Here is an 18,577-nt window from a genome sequence, read left to right on the forward strand (position 1 = left end):
TTTAGGTTATATATATATATATATATATATATATATAATTATCCCATAAAAAAAAAACTCAAAATCATATCCAGAATGAAATGGCTAGAAGGCTACTTCTTCCTGCACGATAAACATGTGCTCTTTATTGCGAAGTCCCCGCGTACTTCCCTCGCTCCGTAACTTCCCCCCATCACTGCTTAATACTCATCACCACGCTTTCCGCACACAACTTCTCCTTCTCCATATAAGCCCTTGCCCCCACTCTCTCATCCCACATCCCCCATGGCCATAGAAGCACAACAAACTTCGCCCCACTCCCAGCTACCCATGGAGGGCTTCCGTGGTTCCCAATCGGAGGAGGAATACCTCGCTCTATGCCTTCTCTCACTCGCCCGTCACGCATCCCCTGCTTTCTCTCATACCCCGCCCCCAACTCTCGATCACAAGTGCTCCCTTTGTGCTAAAGCTTTCGCGTCCTACCAAGCCCTGGGCGGCCACATGACCAGCCACCGGAAACCGATCGGCGACAATCGGCTCTTCTCCGGATCGCAGCCCGCTGCATCGTCGTCTTCTGATGGTGCCAAGGGGCATCAATGTCTGATCTGTTGGAAAACATTCGCGACCGGACAGGCGCTTGGCGGGCACAAGCGTCGCCACTTTGACGGCACGATTGGAAGCGCGGTCGGCAAGGGATCGGCGGCGACGAGCGGTGTGTTTCGTGGATTTGATTTGAATTTGCCGCCGGTGATGGAGTTGGGGAGGCAGTGTTGGGGTTTAGAGGATGAGGAGGCGGTGCAGAGCCCTAATCCGGTTAAAAGGCCCCGCCTTTCTATTATTGCTTAGGTCTCAATTCTCTCTTCTTTCATGCTTCAATATGTGTACAAGTATTCTTTGATTTGTTGATTTGTGTTGTGTTGTTTTTACTTTTATTTGTAATGTACATAAGATATATGTTATAATACATTTAATTTGATTTATAAAAATGTGAGTTTGAGGATATGAGAAGGGAAAAGAGAAAGGAAAATGAGTCCTGCATGCGTATCGTAACCCTCCTATTTATAAAATATAAGAGGAACAAAGTACAAAATTACATTATTTGTCTTGCTTTAAAGAGATGAGCAAAGGACATTTTAATTCACTTATTTTGGACCATCGGATTATCTCGAGTTCCGTGTAAACTATTTTTGGGTGTACAATATAAATATGAAAAAACTTAAATATTACATTTATAAAGTCATAAAAATGGTAATGATACGAATTTGAATCTACGAGTATATAAAAAAAGGGTGATTACATAGCGGTCAGCCATAACATTTCGATTTACAAATTAAGCTTGCCTTTTCATTCATTTTTTCTTCAAATTTTTACTCGAATATTAAAGTTTACAATAAAATCTCAACCCATATTTTTCATTTTTATCAAATTCACGATGATTTAATCTTGAAATACATGAATATATTAAGACACTTAATTTGTGAATAATAATATTTCTTATGATAGATATATATAATTATACCATACAAAAATTCAAAATCATATCCACTGAAATTGGAAAAATTATTGCATGCGGACATCGCGGATGCATGCGGTGTCCGATCTACACGGTGATCTACGGTGAAAATGTATTTCGATGGGCCCCACTTTTAAGTTTTTTTATTCTTTATTTTAAAAAATTTTGATTGCATGCTCACTAGATCTGACATCACATACATCTCTGCATGAAGTGTCCGTATGCAATAATTTTTTCTAAAATTGACTGAAAGTTTACTTACAAAACTCGCTCAACAATAAACACGTTGCCTAAAACTCACATTTTTATAAATCAAATTAAAAGTATAATAACATATATCTTATGTACATTAAAAGTTAAAATAAAAACAACACAACACAAAACAACAAATCAATGAAAGCTTCTGCACAGTTTTGAAGCCCATAGAGGGCTAAGCAGTAATAAGAAGGCGAGGTCTCTTCACCGAATTAGGGCTCTGCTCCTTGTCCTCATCTTCTAAACCCCAACATTGCCTCTCCAAATCCATGACCGGCGGCAGATTCAAATCAAATCCACGAAACCTTCCGCTCGCCGCCGCTGATCCCTTACCGACCGCGCTTCCAATCGTGCCATCAAAGTGGCGACGCTTGTGCCCGCCAAGCGCCTGTCCGGTCGCGAATGTTTTCCAACAGATCAGACATTGATGCCCCTTGGCACCATCAGAAGACGACGATGCAGCGGGCTGCGATCCGGAGAAGAGCCGATTGTCGCCGATCGGTTTCCGGTGGCTGGTCATGTGGCCGCCCAGGGCTTGGTAGGACGCGAAAGCTTTAGCACAAAGGGAGCACTTGTGATCGAGAGTTGGGGGCGGGGTATGAGAGAAAGCAGGGGATCCGTGACGGGCGAGCGAGAGAAGGCATAGAGCGAGGTATTCCTCCTCCGATTGGGAACCACCGAAGCCCTCCATTGGTGGTAGCTGGGAGTGGTGGGAGATCGGATCTGCAGCCGGCGAGGTTTGCTGTGTGTCTATGGCCATGAGGGATGTGGAATGAGGGAGAGAGAGAGGGGGATAGGGCTTATATAGAGAAGGAGAAGTTGTGTGCGGAAAGCGTGGCGGTGAGATTATTAAAGCGGTGATGGGGGAGAAGTTACGAGCGAAGCTGCGGGGGAAGTTAAAAGACGGCAAGAACGCACGTGTTTATCGTGCATTGTAATGCCTGCTGATTTCGGTGGATTGTTCTGAATATATACATAGTAGATGTCCAATTCAGAACACTGGTCGGTCCCAGTTTGTTTGCCTGAAAAAACAAGAACAAAGATTGGAAGCACAGATTCTTCATGGCCCCGTCTACTAAGGGTTAGAGCATTAGGATAGTTCCATCTAGATACCTTTTGTAGAAGTGGAAGGGCACCAATGGCCGAAGTTAGGGTGGATGAGGTCGATCAGGGCTGAAGGGAGATTAACTGAGGTGATGAAAGGAAAAATCAGCCCAATATGTGAGGACTTCCTCCTTTCTATTTTGCAATCATGGTTGTGATTCAGCAGATTTGACTGGGGAATTGGCTAGTATTGCTAGGAAATGTAAGGCCTACATTAACGGTGGAGGGAGAGCTTTTCTCTGATTTTGAATTATTTTCACTCACGCAGTAAGAAAATCGTAATCAGAAAAGATGAGTTCTTTGCATCGCTCACATATTCGGATTGGTAGTCTGACGTTGATTGATCAGTTCATCCGATTGGGTTTGGTTGATCCAAAATATGCCATCTTAAAGAGTTTGTGAGCTTCTACTCCAGTTCCAAAGGATCATCCCATGATGATTCAGGCACTGAAAACAGTCTAATTATTAGGTGCAGAGGGCGCACGCAGAGCTACGCACACGCGCGAGCCCTCCGATCACAGCCGCACAGTGTGACAGTGTCCCACTGTCATACAGCCGCGATGTGCGGTTGTGATCGGAGGGCGCGCGCAGCTCTGCGTGCGCCCTTTGCACGCAACAATCGCTCCTGAAAATAAATTTAAATCTTATAGTCGGTTTCCTGAAGCTTTAGTTTTCTATTTTTTTTTATAAAATATATTTTTTTTGTTAACATTTTGCATAGAAAATTTTTTATAAACATAGAAGTTCGATAAATATGAAAATTATATATTTTCTTTTGTAATGAAACGAGACCTCTTAGTTCTTTTTCTTGTACCTTTTGATTTTTACCTTTACAGTACCTTTGCAAACATACCTTTGCATTGTTTGCACTGTAGTACATTTGTTGAGTGATCGAGGCTTCATAAGACTTTGTAGCCTTTGGGTTGTTGCGAATCGACTTAAGGCTTACCTTGCCAATCTCATTTTACTTTTTGCTCGGATTCATCTCTTGGTCCTTCGTCAGGCGTTAGGTGAGTCTCATCACCGCCTTAACGAAGGTCGCCGCCCGATACTTACATGAGCAATTTTCGTCGCACCTTTCATTGAGCTCTTCATTACTGGGCAGGGAATTGCCTTTAGGGTTGTTTTTCGAGTTGAGTTTTCAGGATCAATTTTTTTCCACAACTTTTATGCTTTTGACCAACTAGAGAATCATGACTTCACGGTTGGTTAATTTCATTTTTGGGCCTAACCGAGCGATTGGCGCTGCAGCTGGCTAACTTGTCATTTAAACTTAATTGGGTGATTGTGAAGTCGTGGCTAGCCAACTTCCTTTGAACTCAACAAGGCGTTCGTGGCGTTGCGGCTGATCTATTTTGTTTGAACTCAGAAGAGCAATCTTAGTGCAGCAGCTCATCAATGTTGTTTGAATTCAGCCGGGCAATTGTCCTTATGAACCCAAAATTTGAAAGGCGACTGTCCTCATGAATTTGGCCGGCCAAATTTGATCTATTTTGTTGAAATTTGGCCAGGCGATTGTCCATGATCGATCTTCTTCAGTAACTTTTATGCTTTTGACTGACTGGAGAACAATGTGGTGTCACGAACTTATGCATGAGAGGGTGCACTTCACTTCTAATGGTTACAAGCAACGATATATGTCATTTTTAAAGATTGGAGGGGTGCTTATATAAATATGAAGGTTTAGGAGTGAGGCATGCAAACACTTAAGAGTTGCGTGGTGTATTGTGTGAATCAGCTCAAATCTACACCAAGAACTACGTGGATAACGAAGCATGAATTTGATTTGTGGAATTGAAATATTTACTATCTAGCACACAATTCTTATGTATTTATATACATCACCCCTAAACTTTCACACTTACAAATGTGCCGCTATGTGTGTAAATATCAAACTTCAGGTGTTAGATATGTAAAAACATAAGAATTATGTGCTATGTGTGCAAATTTCCCAAAGTAATAACAATATTTTTTAGGAGTGGATTTCTCGAGCTAACTCGAGACTGACACTTAATATATTTTCTTAAAATTTATAGAAACTCTATATATAATGCCCAGTAAAATTGAATATAAGGATCCATGAGAGAAATTTAAGACGATTTCAAGGTGGAATGGATCCAAATAATTCAATTTGAGCCAATTAGTTTCACCTTTGAGTCATATCGAGCTAATTCTAAGCTGAAACAAAACCAAATTTCTCAATTTGAGTCAGCTCATTTCAATTTCAAGCCAATCTGCTCGGCTTAAAATTGAATAAAACGAACCACGAGCCGATTTCAAACCGACCTCAACTAAACTCAGAACTCTGATCATTAAACAGGCACTCACCAGCACAAGCATATTAACTAAAACAGGAATATTATCTCAAGAGTAAAAAGTACTAACAGTATATGCATCACTTAAACAAGAAAAGTGCAGATGAAATATCATCATCCCCCCTATGCAATATGTTCAAATTCAGTATGCATGGATGTAAACTTCTTACCTAATATTTTCTCTAACTTCAAACACATCAACACACAAGATCTAGAAAAAACCTATGAACAAAGACTAACAACCAAAAACAGAACAAATCTGAAAGATTTTCAGCACAGAACTGAATCAGAATGCTGGTAGCCTTCTTCTTCTTCCTCCTCCTGGTTTGCTTGAATCCACAGGAAGATCTCCAGGCTCTATTACTTGTATCATCCGCCTCTTCTTCGCGATTTCCGCTCTCTGGTATCCATCATGAAGCTTCTTCTTCGCAATCTCCAACCTCGACATATCTTCAACTTCCTCCACCTGCTTTCTCTTTGCTCCAGAAGAAGAATGGCTACCTGCCTTTTCTTCAGAAATTGGCACCGTGGATTCAGCTGTGGATTTAACCCATTGATCCACCAAAAGCTTCCATCCATTAACGAGATTCAGAACAAGGTTTCGAATATGAACAGAGCTATGTTTGCGCAGAGCATTCACCATTCTTCCAATTTCAGTCCTTTTCAGAGTTTCGACAGACATTTCCATGAGTTGCAGAGTCTTCAGAGCTTCATACAAGACTTCATCAGAACCAGAGCCGCTGCAAAGAACCTGCTTTATCCTCATCACCTCTTTATCTATCTGAATCTCTTGGGGATTCTCACAATTATAGCCATTTTTCTCCTCCACCTCCTTCCTGGGATCATCATCGCCATTGTTGGAATTCTGGAGCTTCTCTGCAATCATATCTTTCTTCTCCTTAAACTCATTCGGGCGATCCACCGCTGCCAAGACGATGGCTTTCTCGATCAACTCAAAAATGTCAGTTTTTGCGCTGCCGAAGAACTTTCTCCAGTAATCCAGCGACCTCTTTGCGTCCGCCATTGTTGTCCCTGCAAGCTCGGACTGCTTCGCTGATCAGAAGGAGAAGAAACACAGAGCGATCACCGTTTCCTTCGTGTTAGTTATCTGCAGCCGAACGAAAAAATCTGATAAAAGTGTTAACTTTTCAATATTGGAACCTATAAATCCGCAGTTTTTAATGGAAAGAGGAGGACGTGCATTAACGGCTTTCTTAAAATAGATCTCAAATTTTATTATTTAAAAATATTAATTAAATTTTAATTTATTTGATTTTTTTTCAAAATGTGGATTCAAAAAGTATAAAAGGATATTGATTAATATTTATTTATATCATTTTTGATAATTTAATCTACATGAAGTCTGCATTAAAAAATTTTGAACTTTTAAATTTAATTAAAATTTTTTAAATCATTTTACTATGTCTCTTTCGGAGAGTGAAGAAGCTTTACGGTCTGTTTGAGGTAATTTGTGTGTTTCATGATAAACAGTTTATCCTATAACGCGGCCCGCGAGGCTCTACCCGTGGCCTGTGTTTAGTGTAAAAACCCCAAACGCAGCAGATACCGTTTTTAAAAATGCGCAAACCAAATTGTTAGGTGGCGTTTTCAAAAACTTCACCGCACTTATAAACTGCCCCAAACGAGCCCTTAATAAATGTACATTTATAAGTCAATCATAAGAATTTCCTGAGAAAAGATAGAAAAATCTAAGAGATTCCTTAATGGTAAAGATTTCGATTAAGTCGTTGGCTTCTAATAGTAATGAACAAAGGGACAGTTCCTTCAAGAAGTATCATATCGCTTTTGACATTTATCTCGAGCAAGATCATGGATGTTTGTGCCTTCCCAACTTTAAAACGCTCTATCACTAGTATTGTAAATGAGTCGAGCTCGTGCAAGCCTATGGGTTGTTTGTGTTTGACTAATATAAATGATATAGGATTAAGTAGGATGAAGTTCATATTCTGCTTGAATTTTAGCTTTTAACTAAAATTTTAAAAGTTTAATTCTTTATTATTAATATTTTCAATTGAATTAAAAATAGATTACATCTAACTTTTCTTTTTACATTTTTATAAACAAAATTTTTTATATCATTATATTATTTTCTTACATTATTTAATTATTATTTGATTAAATCAAGTCAAAATGAGTTGAACACGATTGAATAAAAACTTGTTCATGTTGGGCTTGTGTATAAATCCAACTAAAAAATTTTTTTCGAGCTCGACTTCTTTGTTTATCGAACGAATCAAATATGAGCATTTTAGTAAGTCGAGCACGAATTATTCTTGAATGACGAGCTTTTTTGACACCCCTACCTATCACAAGTTTAAGGGTATGTTTGGGGCAATTGCAGCATATTAAAAAACTGTTGTGCAGCAGCTCTGTCAGGAAGTCAGCTGCTGGCACAACTGCTGCAGGGAAGCTAGATGTTTGTATGTTTTTGTGAAGTTTTGCAACAGTTATGCTGCAACTATTTATGAACAAATGATATTTCTGCTCCTGTAGTATAATATTGTTTATAAAAAAATCAGTCTTAATTGCAGATAAGATGAAATGCTGCACGATTATAACTTAGAAATTGAATTACTTCATGTTAAGTGATAGATTTTATAGGACCCTTTATTAATTTATCAGAAAATCAATTTATTTTAGTTGCAGCAGATCATGTATCAAAATAGATTGACACTATTTTTTCTCGAAAAAATGATACTAATTATTCTAAAATTAAATGAATTAAATGAAATTAGAGTTGAAGTATATGAGATTGTAAGAATTTATAAGGAAAATTATATGCTATTAGCATGATTTATTCTTGATAAGAAATCTGAAAGAGTTTATGGGGATTAATTAGAATAATATAAATAATTTAATCATATAAATAATTTTCAAAACCAATTTTCTTTAATAAAACATTTTCTTGTGAGAATTAGAAAGCGATTACTTTCCATTAGCAACAAAACTTGCTGCTTCATCTAACCATTCATCCACTGCAGTGTGCATCTAAATGACCATCCTTATATTAGGGCTTAGTGTGCAATCTTGCCACTGGGACGAGCCGTCTTCATTGTTTAGCTCACGGGTTATACATATCAAGGTCTATTATCTTGTTGGATCATAGTCTCGGTTGGTTCCCACAATTCACCAGGTATTATACGGATCTTTTCGCTACTATTGTGGGGGAAGCTGCTGGATTTGTCACTTGAGTGATTTACATCGTACTCTTCGTTGAGTTTGTTGCTACTAGGTAGGGAACCTCCTCCATGATTGTTTCCGACTAGAGCTTTAGAAGCATGAATTTTTGATAAGGTTGTGCAGTAACATACTTATACTATCATATCACTTAGGGTTGCCACCGACGCTATTCCCCGGACTTAAGTTCCCCATGTGTCAATTTGACTTGGGAAAAGTGTTAGAGAGATTCATGTTGAAGGAAGAAACAAACCTTTCATTTGCATGGTAGGGTTTCAACTACCATGAATCATTCGGGCAACGAGCGGGTTTTCCAATGGCATGATGATACACTCAGTCAGTTATTTAAACTGTCAGGAATCAACCGTTCTTTTTGTGGCGTTCTTCTCGTACTCACGAGCTTCCTGAGAAATGAAGGAAACGACGCTCAAAGTTTCAGATCATTTGAGTAAGGGAGGTTCTCACCACCTTTCGTGTAAGGAGTGTCTTTGAGATTTATTTCTCTTCGTTGGTATCACTTCCCTTCTTATTAATAGGATGATTCACGCTGACCGCACCTTTTAGGATGTTAAATCTAGATCTTTCATGCGAGTCATATCTAAGAATAAAAGTGATAGGAACCATAGAGGAGAGAGAGAAAGATAGATAGAGAGAGAGAGATGAGAGAAAAAACACACACAAACTTGCCCCATCGAGGCGAATTGGGGTGTTCCTAGGCTCTAGGACCCATTTTATATATTAAAAAAAGAGATTACAGAGATGAGAAGGAAGGAGGGGGAGGAGCTCCTTCTAAAGTATGAGTCTATCTTCGAGAGCCAAAAAGCCTCGTTACAAGCATTGGACCCTCTATTTATAGAAGATAGCGGACCACTAAGATAAAAATTATATTTCTACCCCTACTTTAAATATTTTAGTTTTTTTCATATTTAGTAACCGCTTTTAGCATGCTTTGATGTTTCTAGATTCTACGTCCGACATATTTCTCCTTCAGAAGATTAAGATGTCGTCGGTCGATCATTCTGTCTAAATGCCAAAAACCTTTGTATTTTTTGTAGTTGTTTGGGTTTGAATGTTGTGGGCCGTCGGGAATGGATGACCAGTCGACCTGTTGCTAATGACTGGTAAGGGATAATTAGCCGGCTCGAAGGTATGACTCCTGCTAATTTATTGGTGAATCACGGGCCTTCATATTTTTCATCATAAATGCTTATGCGCTGTTGGTCGAAAGTAAGCCACCCGATTGGCCATGAGTTCTCCGGTTGAATGTTTAGTGGTCTGTCAAGTTGTTTCGAGATCTGTGCAAGTCATTTTTGGATGTTCAATATCATTGGGTCTAAGTTCCACGCATATGGGTGTGTATTGTACAAACATAAAAGTAAAGTGCATATGATTGATTTATAAATATATTTTTATCAAAGGTTCTTCCCTCTCCCATAGAGACATATCAAAATAATTTACAAAATTTTTAATTAAATTTAATAGTTTAAATAAATTAAAATTTTAAAAATCCTACAAAATTTTTTCCGGCAGACTTCATGTAGATCAAATTATAAAAAATGGTATATATAAATATTAATCAATATCCCTCTATGTTTTTTGAATCCACATTGTGAAGAAAATTAAATAAATTAAAATTTTGTTAATAATCTCAAATATTAAAATTTGAGATTTATTTTAAGAAAGTCAGTTTAATGACAATGCACGTCCTCCACCTCCTTCCATAAAAAATCGCAGATTTATACGGTTCCAATATTTCTCATTCGGACGACTAAGATGTCGTCGGTCGATCATTCTGTCTGAATGCCAAAAACCTTTGTACTTTTTGTAGTTGTTTGGGTTTGGATGTTGTGGGTGGTCGAGAATGGCTGGTCAGTCGACCTGTTACTAATGATTGGTAAGGGATAATTGGTCGGCTCGAAGGTAGGGCTCCCGCTAATTTATTGGCGAACCATGGGCCTTCATATTTTTCATCATACATGCTTATGCGCCATCGGTCGAACGTAAGCCACCCGATTGACCATGAGTTCTCCGGTTGAATGTTTGTGAAGTTGCTTCGAGATCCGTGCAAGTCATTTTTGGACGTACAATATCATTGGACCTAAGTTCCACACATATGTGTGTGTATTGTACAAATATAAAAGTAAAGTGCATATGATTGATTTATAAATATACTTTTATCAAAGCTTGTTCTCTCTCCTATAGAGACATAACAAAATAATTTACAAAATTTTAATTAAATTTAATAGTTTAAACAAATTAAAATTTCAAAAATCCTAATTTTTTTTTTCAGGCAGACTTCATGTAGATCAAGTTATGAAAATAATATGCATAAATATTAATCAATATTCCTCCACGCTTGTGAAGAAAATCAAATAAATTAAAATCTATTTAATAATTTCAAATATTAAAACTTGAAATTTATTTTAAGAAAGTCGCTTTAACGGTAATGCACGTCCACCACCGCTTACCATAAAAAAATGTTGATTTATCTGGTTCCAATATTTCTCCTTCGGATGACTAAGATGTCGTCGATCGATCATTCCGTCTGAATGTCAAAAACCTCTGTATTTTTCATAGTTGTTTGGGTTTGATGTTGTGGGCGGTTCAGAATGGATAATCAGTCGACTTGTTGCTAATGACTGGTAAGAGATAATTGGTCGGCTCGAAGGTAGAGCTCTCGCTAATTTATTGACGAATCATGGGTCATCATATTTTTCATCATACATGCTTATGTGCTGTCGGTCTAACGTAAGACACCAGATTGACCATGACTTCTCCGGTTGAATGTTTAGTGGTCCGTTAAGTTGCTTCGAGATCCGTGCAAGTCATTTTTGGATGTACAATATCATTCGGCCTAAGTTCCACGCATATGTGAATGTATTGTACAAACATAAAAGTAAAGTGCACATGATTGATTTATAAATATACTTTTATCAAAGCTTCTTCCTTCTCCCATAAAGACATATCAAAATAATTTACAAAATTTTAATTAAATTTAATAGTTTAAACAAATTAAAATTACAAAAATCCAAAATTCAAATTTTTTTCAGACAGACTTCATGTAGATCAAATTATGAAAGTAATACACAAAAACATTAATCAGCATCTCTCTATGCTTTTTGAATCCATATAGTGAAGAAAATCAAATAAATTAAAATTTATTTAAAATTTTCAAATATTAAAATTTGAGATTTATTTTAAGAAAGCCGGTTTAACGGTAATGCACGTCCTCCACCTCTTTCCATAAAAAAACCGTTGATCCATACGATTCTAATATTTCTCCTTCGGACAACTAAGATGTCGTCGGTTGATCATTCTGTCTGAATGTCAAAAACCTTTGTATTTTTTGTAGTTGTTTGGGCTTGGATGTCATGGGTGGTCGCAAATAGATGGCTAGTCGACCTGTTGCTAATGACTGGTAAGGGATAATTGGTCGGCTCGAAGATAGGGCTCCCGGTAATTTATTGACGAATCATGAGCCTTCATATTTTTCATCATACATGCTTATGCATTGTCGGTCGAACGTAAGCCACCCGATTAGCCATGAGTTCTCCGGTTGAATGTTTAGTGGTCCGTCAAGTTGCGTCGAGATCCGTGCAAGTCATTTTTGAATATACAATATCATTGGGCCTAAGTTCCACACATATGGGTGTGTATTGTGCAAACATAAAAGTAAAGTGCACATGATTGATTTATAAATATACTTTTATCAAAGCTTCTTCCTTCTCCCATAAAGACATATCAAAATAATTTACAAAATTTTAATTAAATTTAATAGTTTAAACAAATTAAAAATTCAAAAATCCAAAATTTTCTTTTCAGGCAGACTGCATGTATATCAAATTATGAAACAATATGCATAAATATTAATCAATATCCCTCTACGTTTTTTGAATCCCATTGAGAAGAAAATCAAATAAATTAAAATTTATTTAATAATTTCAAATATTAAAACTTGAAATTTATTTTAAGAAATTTGGTTTAACGGTAATGCACGTACTCCACCTCTTTCCATAAAAAACCACTGATTTATCCGGTTCCAATATTTCTCATTCGGGCGACTAAGATGTCGTCGGTCGATCATTCTGTATGAATGCCAAAAACCTTTGTATTTTTTGTAGTTGTTTGAGTTTGGATGTTGTGGGCGGTTCAGAATGGATGACCAGTCGACTTGTTGCTAATGACTGGTAAGGGATAATTGGTTGGCTCGAAGGTAGGGCTCCCGCTAATTTATTGTTGAATCATGGGTCTTCATATTTTTCATCATACAATGCGCTGTCGGTCGAACGTAAGGCACCTGATTGACCATGACTTCTTCGGTTGAATGTTTAGTGGTACGTGAAGTTGCTTTGAGATTCGTGCAAGTCATTTTTGAATGTACAATATAATTGGGGTTAAGTTCCATGCATATGTGAATGTATTGTACAAACTTAAAAGTAAAGTGCACATGATTGATTTATAAATATACTTTTATCAAAGCTTCTTCCCTCTCCCATAGAGACATATCAAAGTAATTTACAAAATTTTAATTAAATTTAATATTTTAAACAAATAAAGTTTAAAAAATCCTATAATTTTTTTTAGACACTTTATGTAGATCAAATTATGAAAATAATACTCATAAATATTAATCAATATCCCTCTATGCTTTTTGAATCCATATTGTGAAGAAAATAAAATAAATTAAATTTATTTAATAATTTCAAATATTAAAACTTGAGATTTATTTTAAGAAAGCCGGTTTAACGGTAATGCACGTCCTCACATCTTTCCATAAAAAACCGTCGATTAATACAGTTCCAATATTACTCCTTCGGACGACTAAGATGTTGTCGGTCGATCATGCTGTTTGAATGCCAACAAACTTTATATTTTTTATAGTTGTTTGGGTTTGGTTGTTGTGGGCCGTCGGGAATGAATGACCAGTCGACCTGTTGCTAATGACTGGTAAGGGATAATTGGTCGGCTCGAAGGTAGGGTTCTCGCTATTTTATTGACGAATCACGGGTCTTCATATTTTTCATCATAAATGCTTATGCGCTGTTGGTCGAAATTAAGCCACCCGATTGGCCAGAAGTTCTTCGGTTGATTGTTTAGTGGTTCGTCAAGTTGCTTCAAGATCCGTGCAAGTCATTTTTGGATGTACAATATCATTGGACCTAAGTTCCATGCATATGGTTGTGTATTGTACAAACATAAAAATAAAGTGCACATGATTGATTTATAAAAATACTTTTATCAAAGTTTATTCTCTCTCACATAGAGACGTATCAAAATAATTTACAAAATTTTAATTAAATTTAATAGTTTAAACAAATTAAAATTACAAAAATCCAAAATTTTTTTCAAGCAGATTTCATGTAGATCAAATTATGAAATAATATGCATAAATATTAATCAATATCCCTATACGCTTTTTGAATTCACATTGTGAAGAAAATCAAATAAATTAAAATTTATTTAATAATTTTAAATATTTAAACTTGAAATTTATTTTAAGAAAGTCGGTTTAACGGTAATGCACATCCTCCACCTCTTTCCATAAAAATCCGCCGATTTATCCGGTTCCAATATTTCTCCTTCGGACGACTAAGATATCGTCGGTCGATCATTCCGTGTGAATGCCAAAAACCTTTTTATTTTTTGTAGTTTTTTGGGTTTAGAAGTTGTGAGCAGTTCGGAATAGATAACCAGTCGACTTGTTGCTAATGACTAGAAGGGATAATTGGTCGGCTCAAAGGTATGACTCTCGCTAATTTATTGACGAATCATGGGTCATCATATTTTTCATCATACATGTTTATGCGCTATCGGTCGAACGTAAGCCACCCGATTGACCATGAGTTCTCCGGTTAAATGTTTAGTTGTCCGTCAAGTTGCGTCGAGATCCGTGCAAGTTATTTTTAGATGTACAATATCATTGGGACTAAGTTCCACGCATATGAGTGTGTATTGTACAAACATAAAAATAAAGTGCACAGACATATCAAAATAATTTACAAAATTTTAAATAAATTTAATAGTTTAAACAAATTAAAATTTCAAAAATCTTAGAAATTTTTATCAAAGGTCAAATTATGAAAATAATACGCATAAATATTAATCAATATCGCTCTATATTTTTTTAATTCACATTGTGAAGAAAATAAAATAAATTAAAATTTATTTAATAATTTCAAATATTAAAACTTACTATTTATTTTACAAAAGTCCGTGATTTATTTTACAAAAGTCCGTTTAACCGTAATGCACGTCGTCCACCTTCGATAAAAAACCGCCCCATTGAAACGGTGATCGCTCTGTGTTTCTTCTCCATCTGATGAGCGAAGCAGTCCGAGCTTACAGGGACAACAATAGCGGACGCAAAGAAGTCACTGGATTACTGGAGGAAGTTCCTCGGAAGCGCAAAAACTGACATTTTTGAGTTGATGGAGAAAGCCATCGTCTTGGCGGCGGTGGATCGCCCGAATGAGTTTAAGGAGAAGAAAGATATGATTGCAGAGAAGCTCCAGAACCCCAACAATGGCGATGATGATCCCAGGAAGGAGGAGGAGGAGAAAAATAGCTATAATTGTGAGAATCCCCAAGAGATTCAGATAGATAAAGAGGTGATGAGGATAAAGCAGGTTCTTTGCAGCGGCTCTGGTTCTGATGAAGTCTTGTATGAAGCTCTGAAGACTCTGCAACTCATGGAAATGTCTGTCGAAACTCTGAAAAGGACTGAAATTGGAAGAATGGTGAATGCTCTGCGCAAACATAGCTCTGTTCACATTCGAAACCTCGTTCTGAATCTCGTTCTTGGCTGGAAACTTTTGGTGGATCAATGGTTTGAATCCACAGCTGAACAAAAAGAAGGTAGCCATTGTTGTTCTTCTGGAGCGAAGAGAAAGCAGGTGGAGGAAGTTGAACATATGTCGAAGTTGGAGATTGCGAAGAAGAAGCTTCATGATGGATACCAGAGAGCGGAAAGCGCGAAGAAGAGGCGGATGATACAAGTAATAGAGCCTGGAGATCTTCCTGTGGATTCAAGCAAACCAGGAGGAGGAAGAAGAAGAAGGCTACCAGCGTTCTGATTCAGTTCTGTCATGAAAATCTTTCAGATTTGTTCTGTTTTTGGTTGTTAGTTTTTGATGTTAGATCTTATTGTGCTTCATATATCTAGATTATATATAGAATAACAGTGATATATAGATACAGCAAGCATACTGAATTTGAACATAATGTATAGGAGGGATGATGATATTTCATCTGCATTTTTCTGGTTTTAGTGATGCATTTACTGCTCGTGCTTTTTACTCTTGAGATAATATTCCTGTTTTAGATAATATGCTTGTGTTGGTGAGGAGCTGTTAATGATCAGATTTCTAGTTTAGTTGAGGCCGGTTTGAAATCGGCTTGAATAGATTGGGTGTGGCTTGGATTCGGCTCATGGTTCGACATATTCTATTTTAAGCCGAGCTGGTTTGAAATTGAATTAAGATGAAGCTGGCTCGTAATTGAAATGTGCTGACTCCACTTGAGTTATTTGGTTCTATTTCAGCTCTGAATCAGCTCGATAGACTCAAAGTTGAAATTAATTGGCTCAAATTGAGTTATTTAGATCCATTTCAGCTTGAAATCGTGTTAAAATTGTCTTGTGACTCATTATATTCAATTTTACTCATCATTTTATATAGAACTTTTATAAATAAAAAATATTATGCGTTGATCTCGAGTTAGCTCGAACTGATCTTTGGCTCGAAATCGTCTCGAAAAAAAATTCGATCAAAAGTTTGGGCTCATAGCTCTGCTTGTTTAGTTCTATCCAGTCTTGATCAAAGCCAAGAAAATATGGATCAATTTTGAAGTGATTAAAAATCTTATAGCTGATTTTGAGTAAGTAGCACTATTTTCTGCATTTAGTGGGGAGCAGGAAGTTCAATGAGTTGCTTGAAGTTCTAGAACTGATCTTTAAACTGGGTATTTACATATAAACATCCAATTTCTATTTATTTACATATCTAACACCAAAAAATTTTTCATTAAATTTACACCAATCAAAAGTTTCATGCCACATAAAAATATCACTTATTTCACTACATTCACATCTTTTCATCACAAGGAAATGTTTTATTAAAGAAAATTGGCTTTGACTATAAAAGAACTTCAATGTAGCATTCAAATTGAGAATTTTGAAAATTAAATTTAGAATTTGATTGGGGTAAAGTGAAAAAGTTCAAGTGAAACTCATGTTTAATAAATATTTGCTCTTAATCATTATATAATTTATGGAAATGTATGGTTAAATTATTAATATTATTCTAAATACTAATGATTTAAGAATAAACCATGCTGATAGCCTGAAACCACAAAACTGCTTGTAACATGCAGCAGCTTTGCAACTAAGTGAGAATGTGTGATATCAGTGGTGATGATGATGATGATGTTTATATAATTTAATATTATGCACTCATGTTGTATCAGTAAACAATTAATACATGGAGTCATTTTGTATACTCACAAAGTTCCAAAGATTAGATGGCTTGAACATTTGATGCTCTCCTCTCTTTATGCTGGAATGGATTCGAGCTTTTCTACATTTGGTATGGCATCTTCAAATTACATTCATTCAAAGAGTTTCAAAGCTTCTTTGCAGCTTACAGATTTTGTGTACCCATTGATCATATGTCCAGGATACTACATTCTTTTCATGTATTGTGATAGCGACTTTATATATGCTTAAAAATACAAGTATTTAATACTGCTGCTAAAAGATTTAATTCTTCATCAACGACACCAAAAACTTAGTAACAATTATAAATTCGATAAAGATGTATGTATAAAATATTCAATAATGGTAAAGTCACACTTATCAACGCAAGTATACGTATCGCTCAAGTAACATAGGGCTCTAATGGAATCCTAGATATCGATAGATATCGATCCCATCGATCCCACTGTGAGCAATATTAGAAGCTACGAACTAAGATTTTAGAAAAGCAATACTCAATCGCAACAGTAGAATTCAAATTGCTTATCTGTTACTAATAGACAATTGAAATACATATGTAATTTTAATAACTATTAAATAACTAATTATACTAATAAAGTTTTTAATGTGATATTCAATATATAAGAAAACATCATTCTCCTTGTCAAGAAATTATAGTGAATCAGTTCAAATTGTATTGTGCCAAATAGGAGTCTACCTATTATTTACCCTTTGGTCCAGACATAAAGAACATTGACTAATCCTACGCTTGTTTACTGAATCTGCGGCTAGGCTGGGAGGATACCGGCTCTCACTTCGGAGCTCCCACATTCCCCTCGCCTGAGGGCTAAGACCAAATTGGGGATTTTAGTCTGTCACTCTAAAATCTCCAATTCTATGCCCGATAATTTTATTTCCCTATTTATTTGCACCCAATTTCCAAGGGCCTTGACCTCCCTGAATCTTGGATGTAATCTTCACTTTAATTGTAAAACTCAACATATTTTAACAAATCAATTAGCCAGATTGAAAGAAAGATCGAAGTGAAAAGATCATCACAATTTCTTTAACATTTTCATGGCTCAACCAATTCAAATAACCATTTCACAAATCTCAAGACAAGGAGAAAGACAGAGAAAACTACTCAGAACTCATGGGGAAGTCGCAACAAAACTCGAAATTCATATATAAAATCAAAGTCATACAAACTACAACAAGTAAATAACACTTATCTCTAATTTCTCCCAAGCAAACTCCTCGAAGTTCCTCTGAATCTCTTCCTTTCCTTATAACACACAGAATTCCTCTTCGAAGTGGCAAGGAGAAAGAAATCTCTTACTTTCCCTCCACTCTTACAATCTCTCGAAGAATTCCTCACAAAATAGGCTCTATATACACTACTGGAACTCTTGGACACTGTTCTAACCTTCCAACTCCTCAAACTCCCCTTCCATTTTAAAGTTGTAGAAGAGTTTTCCAAGGGTTACCTAAGCGTCCCTTCAAAAATCGTCCACATTCATTGCATTTGTTGAGAGAACTGCCCTTCTCACCGTCGGCGGCCTTCTAGAATATTTGATTCTGGACTCTCGGGAAAAAATCGCCGTCATCGCCGTTGGGCTCGCCCTCGGCGCCCTAGTTCAAATCTTCACATTTTGGTCTTTTTCGCTCCAAATTTGTTCCTTTTTGCATCTTTTTGCTCCAATGACCCTAATTCATCATTCCTGCAACAAAACATTAAAAATA

General features: G+C 36.5%; 4 protein-coding genes across 4 annotated transcripts in view; 2 read left to right on the forward strand and 2 right to left on the reverse strand.

Annotated features, from left to right (window-relative positions):
* Nucleotides 1–321: 321 nt before the first annotated feature.
* Nucleotides 322–971, forward strand: LOC110023883 (zinc finger protein AZF3-like; the record flags this gene model as incomplete). The annotated part of the gene is given in 1 exon segment (XM_020723520.1): nt 322–971. A coding segment is annotated over 1 exon segment (504 nt), but the record flags the coding sequence as incomplete, so codon positions are not given.
* Nucleotides 972–1,703: 732 nt separating this feature from the next.
* LOC110023881 (zinc finger protein AZF3-like) lies at nt 1,704–2,628 on the reverse strand. Its single transcript, XM_020723514.1, has one exon. The coding sequence runs from the start codon at nt 2,505–2,507 to the stop codon at nt 1,923–1,925; it is 585 nt and encodes a 194-aa protein (XP_020579173.1). The 5' UTR covers nt 2,508–2,628; the 3' UTR covers nt 1,704–1,922.
* A 2,621-nt stretch (nt 2,629–5,249) lies between these two features.
* LOC110023884 (probable mediator of RNA polymerase II transcription subunit 26b) lies at nt 5,250–6,361 on the reverse strand. The gene has a single exon (XM_020723521.1). The coding sequence runs from the start codon at nt 6,188–6,190 to the stop codon at nt 5,453–5,455; it is 738 nt and encodes a 245-aa protein (XP_020579180.1). The 5' UTR covers nt 6,191–6,361; the 3' UTR covers nt 5,250–5,452.
* Nucleotides 6,362–14,677: 8,316 nt separating this feature from the next.
* Nucleotides 14,678–18,577, forward strand: part of LOC110023841 — a 25,097-nt gene continuing 21,197 nt past the window's right edge. The window contains exon 1 of the mRNA XM_020723453.1: nt 14,678–15,430. Within this exon, the coding sequence (XP_020579112.1) occupies nt 14,793–15,430 (638 nt within the window). The 5' untranslated portion in view covers nt 14,678–14,792. The remainder of the gene's footprint in view (nt 15,431–18,577) is intronic.

This window comes from Phalaenopsis equestris, unplaced genomic scaffold, assembly GCF_001263595.1.
Source record: "Phalaenopsis equestris unplaced genomic scaffold, ASM126359v1 Scaffold000233, whole genome shotgun sequence".
Taxonomy (NCBI): domain Eukaryota; kingdom Viridiplantae; phylum Streptophyta; class Magnoliopsida; order Asparagales; family Orchidaceae; genus Phalaenopsis; species Phalaenopsis equestris.